Genomic DNA, 15687 nt, shown 5'->3' on the forward strand with positions numbered 1-15687 from the left:
CTAGATCCAAGCTTCCTGTTTGTACCTCCACGCCTTTGCACGTGCGGTTCCCCTCTCCCCTGTCCCCTTTACTCTCTAGAAGTTTCTTTACCCTCTAAAATCTACCTGCAGGGCCACCTTCTCTGAGTCAGGAGTGCAGTTCATGACAGGGCCTAACGTGCTGGTTGAAAAAGAGACCTAGGCAAGATTGACAGTCACAATAAGAGCCCGGCTCTGAGGGCTAATGAAAGATAAGCCATGATATAGTGGGACAGAGGGTGTGCAGTCTGGATGCAAGGAAGGTGAAGCTGGAGAGGGAGCATCCTGGTGGGGACTTTGATCTACGGCCATACCACCCTGAAAGTGCCCAATCTTGCCTGGTGGGGACTTTGGAGATGGTGCTCCTTCCACAGTCAGAGCTGATAGGCACATGACAGTTTCCTTAACCTCTCTGGGCCTCAGTTTTCTCACCTGTAAATAACATAGAGTGAAACTTAAGGAGACCAGATATCCCAGTTTGCCTGGTGCATCCCTGATACAGGCCTTTCTTGCTGTTCTGTCTGGTTGACTCCCCCACTTCATTCTCAAAAATACCCCCATTTAGACAATAAATCATATGGTTACCTACTGACAATAGCACCCTCTGTGAGTGGGTGTTGCAAGGATTAAATCTACCCCATAGCTTTGCTTCCCTCTTGGCTCAGATGGTAAAGAATCCACCTACAATGTGGGAGACCTGGGTTCAATCCCTGGGTTGGGAAGATAGCCTGGAGAAAGGAACGGCTACCTACTCCAGTATTATGGCCTGGAGAATTCCATGGACTGTATGGTCCATGGCATTGCAAAGAGTCAGACACAACTGAGCAACTTTCACTTTCATAACTGTAGACTAGCACCCAATGTTAGCTAGTATTATTCCCATTTATACCTGAACTCAGCATGGAGAAGGGGCCTTAAGCAGCTAAAATCAGTTTCCAAGGTGATGTGCCTGGAGCAGGAAGACTTAGAAAACAGGTTGAAGGGCTTCCCTGTCCCTCCAGGCCCAGGGACAGGGACTCTGTTAAGGCTGTTGTGTTCTGGGCACCTGGGAGACACCTGTGTCCTCTCTCTCACTCCTAAGTCAGCCACCTACTGTTAGCACCTTGTACAGGCTGGTCTTTTGAGGCTACAACATGGACACACCCTGTTTCTTCCAGCCCTTTTATCAGATCACCACACTCTAGGGAGTCTAGATGTCCTTTTCCACCTGGTGACAGAGAGTTAATTCCCTTTTTCAATATTTTACCCATGCTGCTAAGCTGCTAAGTCACTTCAGTCATGTCCGACTCTGTGCGACCCCATAGACGGCAGCCCACCAGGCTCCCCCATCCCTGGGATTCTCCAGGCAAGAACACTGGAGTGGGTTGCCATTTCCTTCTCCAATGCAGGAAAGTGAAAAGTGAAAGGGAAGTCGCTCAGTCGTGTCCGACTCTTCGCGACCCCATGGACTGCAGCCCACCAGGCTCCTCCGTCCATGTTTTACCCATGAGTCAGGCTCAATTCATACTTCAAACCCAGTATCTTGAATGAGGTTTTGCCCAGCTACCTAGAGTACACTGAGGATACTTCATCCTTGGACAGGCCTGTGCCCTTGGAGGCTTCTGACCACGAAGGTTCCCCTGACTGAGGCTGACCGAAACTCTGCCACTAAATGATGTCCACGTTCTCTTGGGCTCCCCACAGTTTCCCAAATCACAACCGGTGTTTGGTTTCAACTTGCACAATGTTTTCTTTGGGGTCAGGACCAGGCGAGAGGCGGAGGCCAGATGGCAACGGCAAACCCTCCGTAGTTGCCTTGGCCAAATTCAGCCTTGACACTGTGTCCCACATCCTCTTGTCCTTTTTTCTGTGTTGGTAAAGTTCTTTTATTCACATTCCAGTAGATATGGCCTGTTTCAGCTCCCTGAGGACATGAGCGGCCATGTCATGAGAAGTGTTTGGAGTCAGATAGTCTGGAAAACAGATGAGAAGTGGGTGGGCAGGGCTGAGCAGGGGGCAATGGCCGCAGAGTCCTTGGTCAGCCACAGAAATGAAGCCATTGGAAAATGAGTGCCATGGTGCTTGGATTGTCTGCAAGAAGAAAACCTTGCTTGCCCTTGAAGACTTCACCACCAGTGAGAGTGGTTAGAACCCAGTTGTGGGGGCTGGGTGCTGAGTAATTGCTTATCTATGTAGCAGGAGGCTAGCTGATTCCATGTGCTAATGAAAAGGCAGGAGAATCCTCAAGGGGCATAATTAACAACTGGGGACAACCTCAGTGACCCTGTAGACCACCATCCTAATTTCACACATGAGGAAACTAAGGCCCAGGACATCTGTGCCAGAGGATTCCTTCACTGAGTGCCGCTTGCTGCCACCAACCAATCAGGTGACCTTGGACGAGTCACGGAACTCGGGACCTCTGGTTCCTTATCTGTCAGCCGAGGCCACGGGACCACATGATCTTAGAGCTGCCTTCCAGAAACAACATTCCGGGATGTTCTGTTCCCCTTCCAGGCTGAGACAGCAAGGAGTGGCCTGGCCCCCCAGCCAGCAGGCACTTTATCTCCCATGGAGCAGAAGTGGGTCAGATGGAGGACTCTGAAATTTCTGGGCTTTGGGGTTCATGGTTCCTTCCCTTTGACCTGGGTAAGAACAGGAAGGGATAGCTTCCCTCCACCTCCATCTCCACCCCTGATCCGTCCGTGACCCCCACCCCAGCCCCACCCTCAGCCTCTGGACCTAAGAGGCAGGAAAGTTTGCAAGAAGGTCTCTGGAGCTGGATGACCTGTGCTCTAGCCCAGCTCTGCTGCCTGCCCTCTGGGAGACATGGCCTCCCCTTGCCTGTCAACTTCCTCATCTGTAAAATGCTAACAGTAACTGCACTCAGCTCACAGGGGTGTGCAGTAAGGGTTGCACAAGTGTCGAGTGCCGTTATGTCTGTCACACCTGTCCTATCCATGCACACAGAACAGTCCCTCACCCTCAAGACCCTAGCCAGGGCCTGAGTTGCTCATTTTAGCTGAGGGAGTCTACAAGCGGATTAGCTGGCCTGAACCAGACTTGTGCAGCACGGAGCAACCTTTATTCTCCTTTGAGAGAGACCACCCTGAACCTCCCCCAAAATTGTCATTTTGCCCAGTTGAAGTGATTCCCATGTAACCACAGTCAGAGCACGACTGGCTGAGATTTTCATTCACCAGAAACTCAACTTCTGCTTCCCTTCTCCAGATTCCCCTAGGGCAGATCAGATGTCACATCAGATCACATCACATCCCCATCATCACCCTTTTCACAGGCCCTCTGAGACTCCAATGGGACAAAGGAAGGTAGAGCTCTGAGCTGTGTCTCTGCCCCATTCGTTGGAGCCAAAGTTGGTCCTCCTTCCTCCTGCTGTGGTTCTCCGCGCCTTGCCCCAAGGTGCTGGTGTCCTGTGGGAATGACAGTGAATCTGGCTGAGTTGGGGCTCTGCTCCACCACTTCCCCTCCCTGCCTGGAAACCTGAATCACCCACTGTGGAGCCAGGAGGAGCTCTGCCGCAACCCTGATTTTAATTAGGAACGGGTGCATCCTGCAAGACTCAGAGTTCCGTCACTCTCAATCCAGACGAAATGTGTTTTGAGGAGCCCAGCCTGGTCAGCTCCACAGGGGAATGTGAATGCTACAGGGCTACAGAAGGACAGTCCCTCCAACAGCCTTTTAGCAAATGGCCACTGAAGACAAACAGGAAAATAGGGACCCACATGCTTCCGAGTGAAATATGATTGGAATTAACATGAGCACACATTCAAGTTCTCAAATGGTCGAACAAAATGTTTTCCATCTGCGAGGTGCTGTGTATACCCAAAAAGAGAGCAACCCCCAAAGAACACAATCCCCCACTTTTCCAAAGAGGTGAATTTAGCAAAGTTTTTTGGCCAACTTAACAGGAATCAGAACTGTGATTGCCTTTGAGGTGGGGGATGGGAGTTGACTGGAAAAGAGTCAGGGAATCTTTCTGGAGTAATGGATGTTCTGTCCCTTCCCTGGCATGGTGGTTATATGCATGACTTCATTTGTCAAAATTCATCAAACTATATCCTTAAAATCTGTGCATTTTTAGGGAATGTAAATTTTACCTTAATTTTTAAAAAAAGTTATAAAAGTAAATACCTACTTATAATACTTAACCTAATCAGGTATTGCACACTGAAAATTATAAAAGAATACTAGATTAATTTATATTGTTCTTTTCATTCACACATTTCACAAAATGATTTCATGCAGATGTACATCTTCTGAGATCAATGGATTGCATTATTAAAGCCACTGTTTAAGTTGACAGTATTCCAAAGCATATCATCTTCAATTCATCTAATTTATTTGAAATGCAGAACATTTTGAATTCGTGTTTGATGCTAAAATGCTATTGCTAGACACAAAGACTCATTTGCATAATGTTACAACAGTTGTTTTTCTCATTTGTCTTGAAAATGATATTCACAATTCTCACAACGTAAGCAACTATGTTTTGCTTTCTAAAAATGAACTTTAAAATACTTATCACAACTTAAAAAAGTTGCACCCCAGAATAATGTCCACATCTATGTTAAATCTCATTGCCTCCTTCCCATTAATTGCCTCTAGTAACCTCAAAAAGCATCCAGAACCAACTCTGATTGAGACCATTTCAGGCTGGTATATCTTCCCAGATTTCAATTGAGAGAGTATCAAATTACAAAATACTTTTTTTAAAGAGCGACATGAGTTTGATGGACAGGGAGGCCTGGCGTGCTGCAATTCATGGGGTCGCAAAGAGTCGGACACGACTGAGCGACTGAACTGAAGTCCCTTTCATTCCCTGGAAGTCCGTGGTTAGGACTTGGGGCTTTCACTGTTGTGGCCCCAGGTTCAATTCTTGGTTGGGGAACTAATATCCCTGCAAGCTGCAGAACAGGGCCAAAAACAAGCAAAATGCAATGTATTATAAAGAAGGGTAAGTCCCAAAAGTATGAGCAACTTTTAAAGGCAACACTATTCTCTGAAAGTTAATTTGAGAAAATAAACCTTCATCTTAATTATCTTCAGGCATGTATAGCAAAGGGCTTGCCTGGTAGCTCAGCTAGTAAAGAATCCACCTACAGTGCAGGAGACCTGAGTTTGATCCCTGGGTTAGGAAGATCCCCTGGAGAAGAGATTAGTTACCCACTCCAGTATTCTTGGACTTCCTTGGTGGCTCAACTGGTAAAGAATCCACCTGCAATGCAGGAGACCTGGGTTCGATCCCTGGGTTGGGAAAATCCCCTGGAGAAGGGAAAGGCTACCAATGTATTATAAAGAACAGTGAGTCCCCAAAGTATAAGAAAGTTTTAAAGGTAACACTATTTTCTAAGAGTTAATTTGAGGAAATAAACCTTCATCTTATTTATCTTCAGGCATATATAGTAAATCCAGGCATACATGTTCAAAGATAAAATAGAGATTTATTTAGCACATTTGGAGATTTTGTAGTTCTTTGTCCAAAGATTAGTACTGTTAGCTGAACTTAGAAGTTTCCATGTTAAAAATTTAAACCTTACCACAAATCAGAAGCTGAAGCATTCTTGAATCAATGTAAACACACTATATTTTACTCAAAGGCATTAAAGATAGAAGAGTGTAGTTTAAATAGATGATTCTGGCTAAAATCAATTGTAAACATAATCCTAAATTATGAATTACTATTAATTTTGTGACTTGACCTTAAGTCATGTCAAGGCTTCAAATACAAACAACTTGATATGATGATATATAAAGGAGGCTTCTTTTTTTTTTCAATATTTCCCCAGTTGAGGCACCAAAAATAGAGTTGTTTTTAAAGAAACCAACATGGAAGACTGTACTATTGTTTTGATTTTTTTTTTAACATCACTGTTGCTCAGCATTGTTTTTCCACTAGCCTCTCAAAAGCTCTCAGAAGCAAAATCAGGTAATTCAACAAGAGCTCCTTGGGCATATAAGCTCCTGTATGACCCAATGCAATGGTTGCCCAATTTTTATTTTATTTTTTGGTAGCAGAATCCTGGTTTTAAATGACATTATAGGTGGTTGATGCTCTAGTTGGAATAGAGATGGGGGCCCATAGCAGTCCTGCTTGGTGCCCCCTTCTCCTTGCTAGGAAATCCACTAAGGGGTTTCACAGCACCCTATGGGTCCCATGCGGCATAGTTTGAAAACCTCTGGCCATGGACCATGCCTGAAGGCTGGAACTCAGAAGATCTAGGTCCAAAACCTGAGTTCTGGTCTGTGTGATTGTTGGCAAATGACTTAACCTGAGTCTCATTTTCTGTATCCAGACAAAGAACTCATCTCAGAGTTGCTGTAAGGCTGGTTTTAAAGTTCCTTAAGTCTTACTCTTTCCTAGTCACATCTCACTTGCGTGTTGTGTGCCATTGCATCTCAGTCATTTCATGACTCAGCATCCACTTTTCTTTAGTATTTGGCCTTGTTGATGCTACTACGTCTGCCTTTCAGATTTTCTGCCATTATTGTCTCCTAGAGAATGGACCAGGGTAACAGTTGGCTTTGGGCTACACCGTGACCACCTCTGAAGGGAGTCCAGGCTCATGATCTTTTCTTGGGATGGACCACTCATCCAGATTTCTTTTCATTTTCAGGTGGGCCAAGAGAAGGGAAACTGTTCTTTCCAGAAAAACCCAACCCCCTGCATCATCCCTCAAGAACAAGAAAATATCTTCCATACAATATTTGCTTTTTTCACAAAGTCGGGAAGAAAAGTCTTGGTAAGAATTTGCTTACTCGTTGGGTTCACATGGGTGGTCCTCACTAGGAAGGCAAGTCTGAGATGAGAAGCCAGTTTTCTATTTGGCATTATTTCTCAAATCTGGTTTGAATCAATTGGCTTAGAAAGTCACAAGGACTGTAGTCAACTCCTATTTTTTCAGCCTGAGGTTTCTATCAAAGTGTTAAATTTACATTTCAGATTCCATTGGCTGGCAAAGGGAAAACCTTTGCAACCCACCAAGTACAAAGTTATACATTTCTCCCAGTAGTATGAGTCTAATCAAGAGTGATGGTTCTCGTCCAACCACTTTATATACCACTGTTGGTCAGTATATACTAAAACTAAACATATCTATGACCTAGTAGTTCCACTCCCAGCTATGTCCCAAAGAGAAGTGAGTACCTGTATCCCCCAAAGACATGGACAGGTATGTTCACAGTAATCTGGGAACGATCCAAATGTCCATCGCCAGGAGAAAGTGTAAACAGTTGCAGTGTACCCATATACTGGATTATTACAAGCAATAAAAACTGCCACCCCAACAACATGAATAAATCTCATGGATATAATATTGAGTGAAAGGAGCTAGAGATAAAAGACAGATGGTGTTTTACTTACATGAAGTTCAGAAATAGCAACTCTGTCAATGGCAGTGGAGGTCAGGACAGCAGTTAATTTTGGAGGAATATTGATAGGCAGGAGCATGAGGGACTCTGCTTAGGTGCAGGACATGGTCTTCATCTTGATCTGTTATGAATGCGTATAAAGATATGTCAAGATGGATCCTTTGGATTTATTCTGTTTACTCTATGTAAGCTATACCTTAACTTTTTTAAAAGTGTAGGTGTTAAAGGTGGAATCAGATGCTTTTCCAAAGCCTCCTTTCTCCACATCTTTGGTTATATCTCTTCAGTTCCTTATTACAGCCATGGCACATCTCACTAACATTTCCCTCCTCTTTTTTTTGACGGTAGAATTAGTAGGACTAGTGGCCTTTTGGAAGTTTGGGATATTTTTACTTACATAATGCTGATGATCAACTGTTATTTAACAGCTTTCAGAACTGTTAGATGTATTGATATCTAGTAGTTTGACAAATGCAGCTCTGTATCTGGCTGAAATTTTTACCCCATATGTGAAACATCATGAATGTATATTCACACATTTTGAATCCTATAACACAAAAGAATTCTTCCTTTGTAACTTTGGAATTTAGGTTCCTAGCTGTAATTCATATGTTTTCTTGGTCAAACATGTTTTTCTTTACTCCTGTGGTTTCTTGAGTCTTGTGACTTTGTAGCCCTCCAATTTGCCCAATATAAACAATGGGTATAAAATTACATTTTTCACTTCCAGGCAAAAACCGCATAATCTAGGAAATACACCTTGTGTTCAAAACTCTTAAGAGGGATGTTCCCAAAATATTAAATGTGTCTCTTTAAAAACAAAACAAAGAAGTTGTAGAACATATATGCAATGGAATATTACTTAGCCATAAAAAGGGGCGAATTTGAGTCAGTTGTGAGGAGGAACCTAGAGCCTGTTATACAGAGTGAAGTTAAGTCAGAAAGAGAAAAATAAATATCATATATTGATGCATATATTTGAAATCTTATGGTGCTGATGAACCTATCTGCAGGGCAGAAATTGAGATGCAGACATAGACAACAGACTTGTGGACACAGCAGGGGAAGGAGACGGTGGGGCAGAGAGTCGCACTGACATATGTGCACATTGCTGCTACTGCGCTAAGTCGCTTCAGTCGTGTCGGACTCTGTGCTACCCCATAGACGGCAGCCCACCAGGCTCCCCCGTCCCTGGGATTCTCCAGGCAAGAACACTGGAGTGGGTTGCCAGTATACACACTACCAAGTGTAAAATAGCTAGCTAGTGGGAAGTGCTGTATAGTGCAAGAAGCTCAGCTCTGTGTTCTCTGATGGCCTAAGGGGTGGGATGGGGAGGATGGGAGGGACACTCAAGAGGGAGGGTGTATGTGAATACACACAGCTGATACACATTGTTGTGCAGAAACCATCATAACATCGTAAAGCATTATCCTCCAATTAAAAATAAATTTAAAAAATAAATAAAAACAAAATCCACTGCTTTCTTCTTGCAAAATCCAGTTTTGAGGTAAGGTACACCAGTGAGATTTGACTTGAAGGCGTGTTCTGGTGCCCACTGGACAGGAAGTCCTTTGATTGCCCTCTGGCGGCAAGAAGGAATGATTGCATCTTCCTATGGATTTCATCTGCCTAGAAAGGCCTCGGGAGAAGGCAGTGGCACCCACTCCAGTACTCTTGCCTGAAAAATCCCATGGACGGAGGAGCCTGGTAGGCTGCAGTCCGTGGGGTCACTAGGAGTCGGACATGACTGAAAGACTTCACTTTCACTTTTCCCTTACATGCATTGAAGAAGGAAATGGCAACCCACTCCAGTGTTCTTGCCTGGAGAATCCCAGGGACGGGGGAGCCTGGTGGCTGCCATCTATGGGGTCGCACAGAGTTGGACACGACTAAAGTGACTTAGCAGCAGCAGCAGCAGCAGAAAGGCCTCAGTTCTATAAATGCTGTGTTCTATAAATACCTGTTCTGTATCTATAAATGCCTATTCTGTAAATGTTGTGCTCTTGTCTTTGTTCTTAATACAGTTTGACCATTCTCTGGTTATTCTTCTCAGGACTGTGAAAAAACAGGAATTTCTTGCCTAACAATGCACTGTAACCTTAGTGCACTCGCTAAAGAAGAAAGTCGTACTATAGACATTTATATGCTGCTGAACACAGAAATACTGAAGAAGGTAAGTCCTGAAGAACTGTACTCTCAGAGTTCATTTTAAAACATTTGAATTGGTTTCCTCAGGAAAAACTCTACCTGCCCCTTTTAAAACTGTCCTGGCCAGCACCACGGGTAATTCTGCTTCAGAAGAATGCCAGGGAAACATGCCAGACCCTTGTTATTCAAAGTGTGGTCCAAGGACCAGCAGTGTGAGCATCACCTGGGAGCTTCTGAGACCTGAGAATCCTGGACTCCACTCAGGCCTTACCAAATCAGCATCTCTTTTTAAGCAAGAACCCCAGATGTTTTGTTTGTGCAGTTGTTTCTTAGACTTTTTTTTTTTAATATTTACTTTTTATTTATTTGCTTGTGCCAGGTCTTAGTTGCGGCATGTGGGAGCTAGTTCCCCAGCCAGGGATCAAACCCGAGTCCCCTGCATTGGGAACTCGGAGTCTTAGCTTCTGGACCATCAGAAAAGTCGCTGTCAGACTTTAACTTGCACATTTTAGATCAAAGGTTTTCTGTAAAGGGTCAACAGTAAGTTTTTTAGGCCCTATGGGCTATACAGTGTCTTGCCATTGCTCAACCCCGCCATCGTGTTGTGAAAACAGCCATAAACCATACTCAAATGAATGGGCGTGACTGTGTTTCAATAGAAGTTTATTTACAAAAACCAGCAAAGGGGTGGATTTGACCCATGAAACATAGATTGCCAACCCCTTGTTTAAATGACATCTTGTTTCACAGAATCCACCTATTGAGTCTTAGATCACTTGGCTCTTATGCGTTTATAAAAGTGGTTAAAAAAATAATACAAATTCACTGTAATTTATTTTCTCATAAGCACTTCTTAGTATGAAAGGCTGCATCCAACAAATTGATTTTAAAACAATCATGTGGAGATAAAATAGGCATGTTATCCACAGAGATTCTCTTTATTTTCCTTTGGAAAAACTGTGTGTCAGTCCGTATAAAACTGTCAGTGTATAAGTGAATATCCTTAGAATAGTCATTCCAGCCTTATTTTTTAAATTAGGCATGGCAGCAACACGTTGGCCTGATAAGCCACAGGCACGGGGGATATGGGATGTTTTACCCCCTTTCCGTCTCTGGCTGGTGGAGAGCTGTGAACAGTTCTGCTCTCCCTGGGTGCTTTGAAGGGAAACTGATGAGGGGCAAATTGGACACACACGGCACTGCTTCCCTGTTGTAGCTCTCTCTCCTTTTAAAAAGGGTGGAGCTGGGAGAGGGCCCAACATGAACCACCCCTGGTCACCCTTTGATTCCAGAATATTACATCACAGGAAGTGCCTTCCTGGCCTGGGTCCCCAGCTCAGGTTGAGGGATTATGATTCTGTACACTTACCCATCCAGTTCCTCTTCTTGACAAGTGGCCCTGGTGACAGTTTTATTGCCTGTGCCACACTTGCCACTGTTGACAGAGCCCTGACATGGCTCTGATGGTGGCAAGCCACTCTCGTTTCTTCTTCACCCTCGGCCCAGATGGCTGCTGCTTGCACGTCAGTCATATGTACTGAATCACAAAGCCTCAAGCCTTTCTTGTCCCCAGCTCTGGCCTGGTGTCTGCATCTCTCTCCTTGTGATCAGTGGCAACCCTTTACCATGGAATATATCCCACTGACTGCTGTCCCCAGCCCAGTCTATACCCCAAGACAGCAGGAAGCCATGGGGTGTCGTATGTGGGTGTTGGAGGACCATTTTCCTTGCAGATATTCTGCGGAAACCAGCAGAAATCTCAGGGATGGAGTTAAGCCTCTGTCAGGCCCAAAGCCAGCCACACCTCCCTGGGGGCTCCAGGGGCTCCTCGCCTCCCTAAGGACACGGAGCAGCATCAGCCTTGTGGTTCACCTGGGCTGCCGCTTCTGTTTATTTCCCTTTGATCTGAAGGTCAGGCCCCAGACAAGGGAATTTGCAGTTTAATTGCTTTGACCTTAACAAGTTTTTATTTGAAATGTAAGATCTGATTTTTTTAAATTATCTGAGGATTCCGATTTCTTTCAAAGTGTTTGTTTTCTACAACTGCAGGAGATCTGTTCCATGCCTCCTAATCTGCTCAGCCTTTAACTTTGACAGTCATCATTATTATTATTATAATTAGCAATAATCAAGATGATGATAATGATGATCCAAGATTGAAGAGATAGTATATCCAGACCCATAAAACCATAAATCTACAGAACTGGTAAAAGATTGCTGCATAGAAAATTACTTACTGCTCAATATGAGCTCACTGAAGCAGTTTTTGTTTTTTTGTTTTTGAGTGACAAGCTTCTAAGAAGCATTTCAAATGTGTTTTATTGGTGTTTTTAAAAGGACAATAATTAGTGTGTAACTCCCAGGGAAATTCCACAGGTGTCCTCCCTAGAAGGTCTTCGTGGTTTCTCTGGAAGTGATGAGCTGAGCCCCTTGAAACTGTTTTCCGCAGAGACAGTTATCTTCTTTCCTTTTGCAGGGGTAGCTTTAACCGGACATGGGCCAAAGCTAGCATCAATATGTGCCTCCTTGTGTGGCAGGCAACCTGAGTAAATATAGAAGGACACCTTTCTGGCAGAGCCCAGCTGCCTCCACATGTGGGGTGCAGAGTGCTCGGCCGTCTGTCCTGTTTCCACAGTGGGAGCCAGCCTGCCTCTCCCTCAATAGTCAGTGCAGCCCCATCTAGACCACTGGCTCGATGTTCTGGCCCTTCCCTGAGTCATAGTTTTGCCAGCCCCTCTCTTCTTCCTTCTCCATCCCTGCCTTGGAGCCATTCTCTCTTTATCTGGATTGTTGGCTTTAAATCTGAGCCCAACACTAAGGCTTCTACCCACAGTGGCTGATGGGCTCTGCCCGAGTCTTACCTGGGACGAACCTCCTCCCCCCACCACCCCCATCCCCTTTCTCGTCAGACCATTGACTTATTACAAGTCAGATGCTTTCTCCTTCTCATCTCTCTGTCTGGTACCCTCTTTCCCGCTTAAAGGGCTTTGACCTCCCCCCCCACCCCCCCTCCCACCCCCCACCGCAAAAGCTTCATTGAAGAGCAAAGAAGGAATTAAAAGGAACTCATGTGGAGAGTTTGAGGGTTGTGGTCAAGGCAGGAAGATGCTTGGGAAATGTAAATCAGATGCCTTCTGTGGAAGGCCAGACCTAGATTTATCGTACACAATTCAACGGTTTTATTTATTCTCTACTCTTTGGGGAATATGTCAATACCAAGATCCAAATATCTGGCTCCTGCTGCTTGGAAACCACAGCACACAAGCCTGCATGTGTTGACTCAGCAAAACTCCAGAGCTTTTCAGCATCCACTATGATATGAAAGAATCTTCAGGAGAGAGACTGGAAATCTCTGCTTCATTCAGTGATAGAAATTTCTGTCTGATCTACATGGAATCTTAGAATTTCAGTTCCACCTAGGATCTCAGGGCCCTGTCACTGTGACTGAAAAGTCTTACAGCGAGTTACACTGTTTCATCCTCAGGACAGTTCATCTGTCATCCAGTTCATGACCCACGCCAAGGTGAAGGTGGACCCTTCCCTGAGAGTGGTGGAGGTAGCCAGTGGGAACCCGGAGGAGATGACGGTGAGTACAACGCCCCCCTTCGGCCCCCCACCACCACACACAGCGCTCTTCCAAGGGTGAAGGAATCTGGGTGACTTGGGAGACTTAATGCTAGAATTTGAGGATAATGACAGCCTCTAAGCCAAGATGTCAGCTTTGTGGTAGACCCATGACCTTGCCTGCCTTGGCTTCCAGGCCCCGCAAGGGGAACTGCGGTCTGCTCTTATTGTGATAGCCTTTTTCTCCAGGATGCTGTTATGTGAAAGCTCCTGGCCATGACTAGCCAAAAGAGAAATTGTCTGGAAGTACCCTTGACAGCGCTTGTTGCATTTCCATTCTAGAACCAAGACTATTTTTTATCTTTCTCACACCTTTTCCTGAAACCTCATCTGCCTTCCCAATCCCATTGCTCCATGGATAAACAGTGTTTAAACACGAGTTGGTTGAGTAACATTCTCTACCTAGCCCCCATATCCTCTATGAAGTGTAGCTGGCAAGCAGCCTCAAGATGGGAGTTGTCACAGCTGGGAATTCAGATAGGGGAGAGAAAGGGGTGGCCTTGGACTTTTGCTGCATTATTATTTTCAGGGGTGGGAGGGGAGGTGCATCCTTTGACACCCAGACTCAGGTCCTAGGGACATAGAAAGGGAAAACAGCAGCCTCTGAACTGATTTTGCCAATAAGCTATGCGGTGATGCTAGCTTTTTGCATCTCCTTTTCCTGGAATTTACTTCTCTCCAGGAAGACTTTACCCTTTCTTGAAAGAGTCAATATTGCTGTGACAAATTTACAGAAGTGAAAAATTCACAAAGATTATTTGCTTGCAAAGAAAAACATGTTAATTTATTTTCTAGTAACAAGGGAGACACCACATGTCTAAATGTTAGGATGGGGATCACAGCAAAGAGACTCTTATAAAACGGTGGCTAGGAAGGGTACACATAGAAAATAAATCCCTGGGACCTCCATGAACCCTCAGTCCTGAGCAGAAGACAAGAGCATCAGCTGGCACAGAAGAAATAAGAATCTGTGAGGACGTTAAAGCTACCCCAAAGCGTGGGTATTCCATGCCCAGTTCAGGGAAGAACTGTCAGAGGCAGATTTAAATTCCTTGACTCACATCGAGAAATTGTCCACCTGGTCATTTTAAATAGCAGGAAATGAATGGGATGGAGTGGAATGATGCTGAAGTCCTTCACTCCTAGAGTCACTGTTTCTGGAGATCAAAATATCTGGAGTTGGCTTTTGTCTTTTCCTCCCTGCCATTTGGGCATTTAACTGCCAATCCAGACCTTCACCTGGGGAGTGAAAAAGAATGCAGAGTCACTGCTCATTGTCACAGCTCCAGTTAAAAAGCTTATAGGATGAGATACGTGGCCAATAGGAGAGGTTTGGAATGTTCTGGTAGACCACACTGTTCCCAATTAAGAGCTAACGGAAGTAATTAACAGGTTTCCTACAGGTGGAATCCCCTGGGTAAATGAAAAAACTATCACGGGCGCATTGCCTTTGATTAAAACATAGAGCTGTGGGATCCAGAAAGACATTGCCTGACATCCCATTGTTGGATTCTGAGTCATCTGTGCCCCCAAAATACTGCTTCCATTAACTAATCTTCCATTTTGAGCACTGTGGTGATATTTTCCTTATCAAGAGTTCTTTGGAAGGAGATCTCATTTTCAACTGATTTTTTTCCCGTACTCCCAAGAAAAAAGGAACACCCTTCAGAATTCCACAGTGCCCCCATCTTTCTCCTTTCCATAACTTTGCCTTTCAATACATGAGCCAAGATGAAGTACTACAATCTGTTCTCAACTTCCCTGGCAGGAAAAAATAAATCCTTTCTGAGTAGAAAGGATTGCCTTTTTAGAACAAACATGTTCTTCCCTGCGTGATTCTTCTGAATGCCTGGCACTCTGTCAATCATCGATCGGAAGGGAACTTTCCATAGAGGCTAGCCACCAAATTTAAATCGGGCAAAATTTCACAAGATTTGAGATCAGGCACCACATTTGTATGGCCTTGGAATGAACAGGAAGTGTATTTGCAGCTGGTAGCGAGCAGGGTGTGGGTGAGAAAAGGAAAGCAATCGGTTTTTAACCACATAAAGTGTACATGGGGATAAATTCAACTGACAGGGAATACAGATAATTTTCTTGGGACTCATTGTGTCTTTTATTTTCATGCCATGGTATGGGGAGTGCTTTACAGATCGTACGGGTGAATAGCTAGAAATATGTCCTGGATGTTTGAGGCATTTTCCTTTTTTATTAATAATACATTTGAGGTGCCCTTCCTGGGCGGAGTGTTAGCCATGTGTCCAAGACCAACCACACCAGCTTACCTGGCTTTGTACAGACTCAAACCTGAGAATTCTGGATGAGGTCTGAGTGACCATGTTCAGTGCTGACGGTGCCAATATAATACACTGAATTTCCTATTATGTCCAACCCAACCCTTTCTACTTTTCTGGGAGAGCTGCCAACAGCTGAGGCTAGAAACTCCCTGGGGGCAAACCAAGAATCTACAGCACACCAGCTGTGCTACTGAGAGCTGCCATCCCAGACACCCTTCTCTGGCCATATGGG

The 15687-nt window shown here is 44.7% G+C and overlaps 1 protein-coding gene across 2 annotated transcripts in view; it reads left to right on the forward strand.

The window, feature by feature from the left end:
• Nucleotides 1–15687, forward strand: part of ITGA9 (integrin subunit alpha 9) — a 364736-nt gene that overhangs the window by 316671 nt on the left and 32378 nt on the right. For both annotated transcript variants that reach the window (XM_086365876.1, XM_086365877.1), the window contains exons 24-26: nucleotides 6633–6758; nucleotides 9440–9559; nucleotides 13019–13120. In XM_086365876.1, coding sequence (XP_086222002.1) covers nucleotides 6633–6758; nucleotides 9440–9559; nucleotides 13019–13120 — 348 coding nt within the window. The remainder of the gene's footprint in view (nucleotides 1–6632; nucleotides 6759–9439; nucleotides 9560–13018; nucleotides 13121–15687) is intronic.

Source organism: Bos grunniens, chromosome 22, assembly GCF_055505025.1.
Source record: "Bos grunniens cultivar Pamir isolate PY7600 chromosome 22, Bosgru_T2T1.0, whole genome shotgun sequence".
Taxonomy (NCBI): Eukaryota; Metazoa; Chordata; class Mammalia; order Artiodactyla; family Bovidae; genus Bos; species Bos grunniens.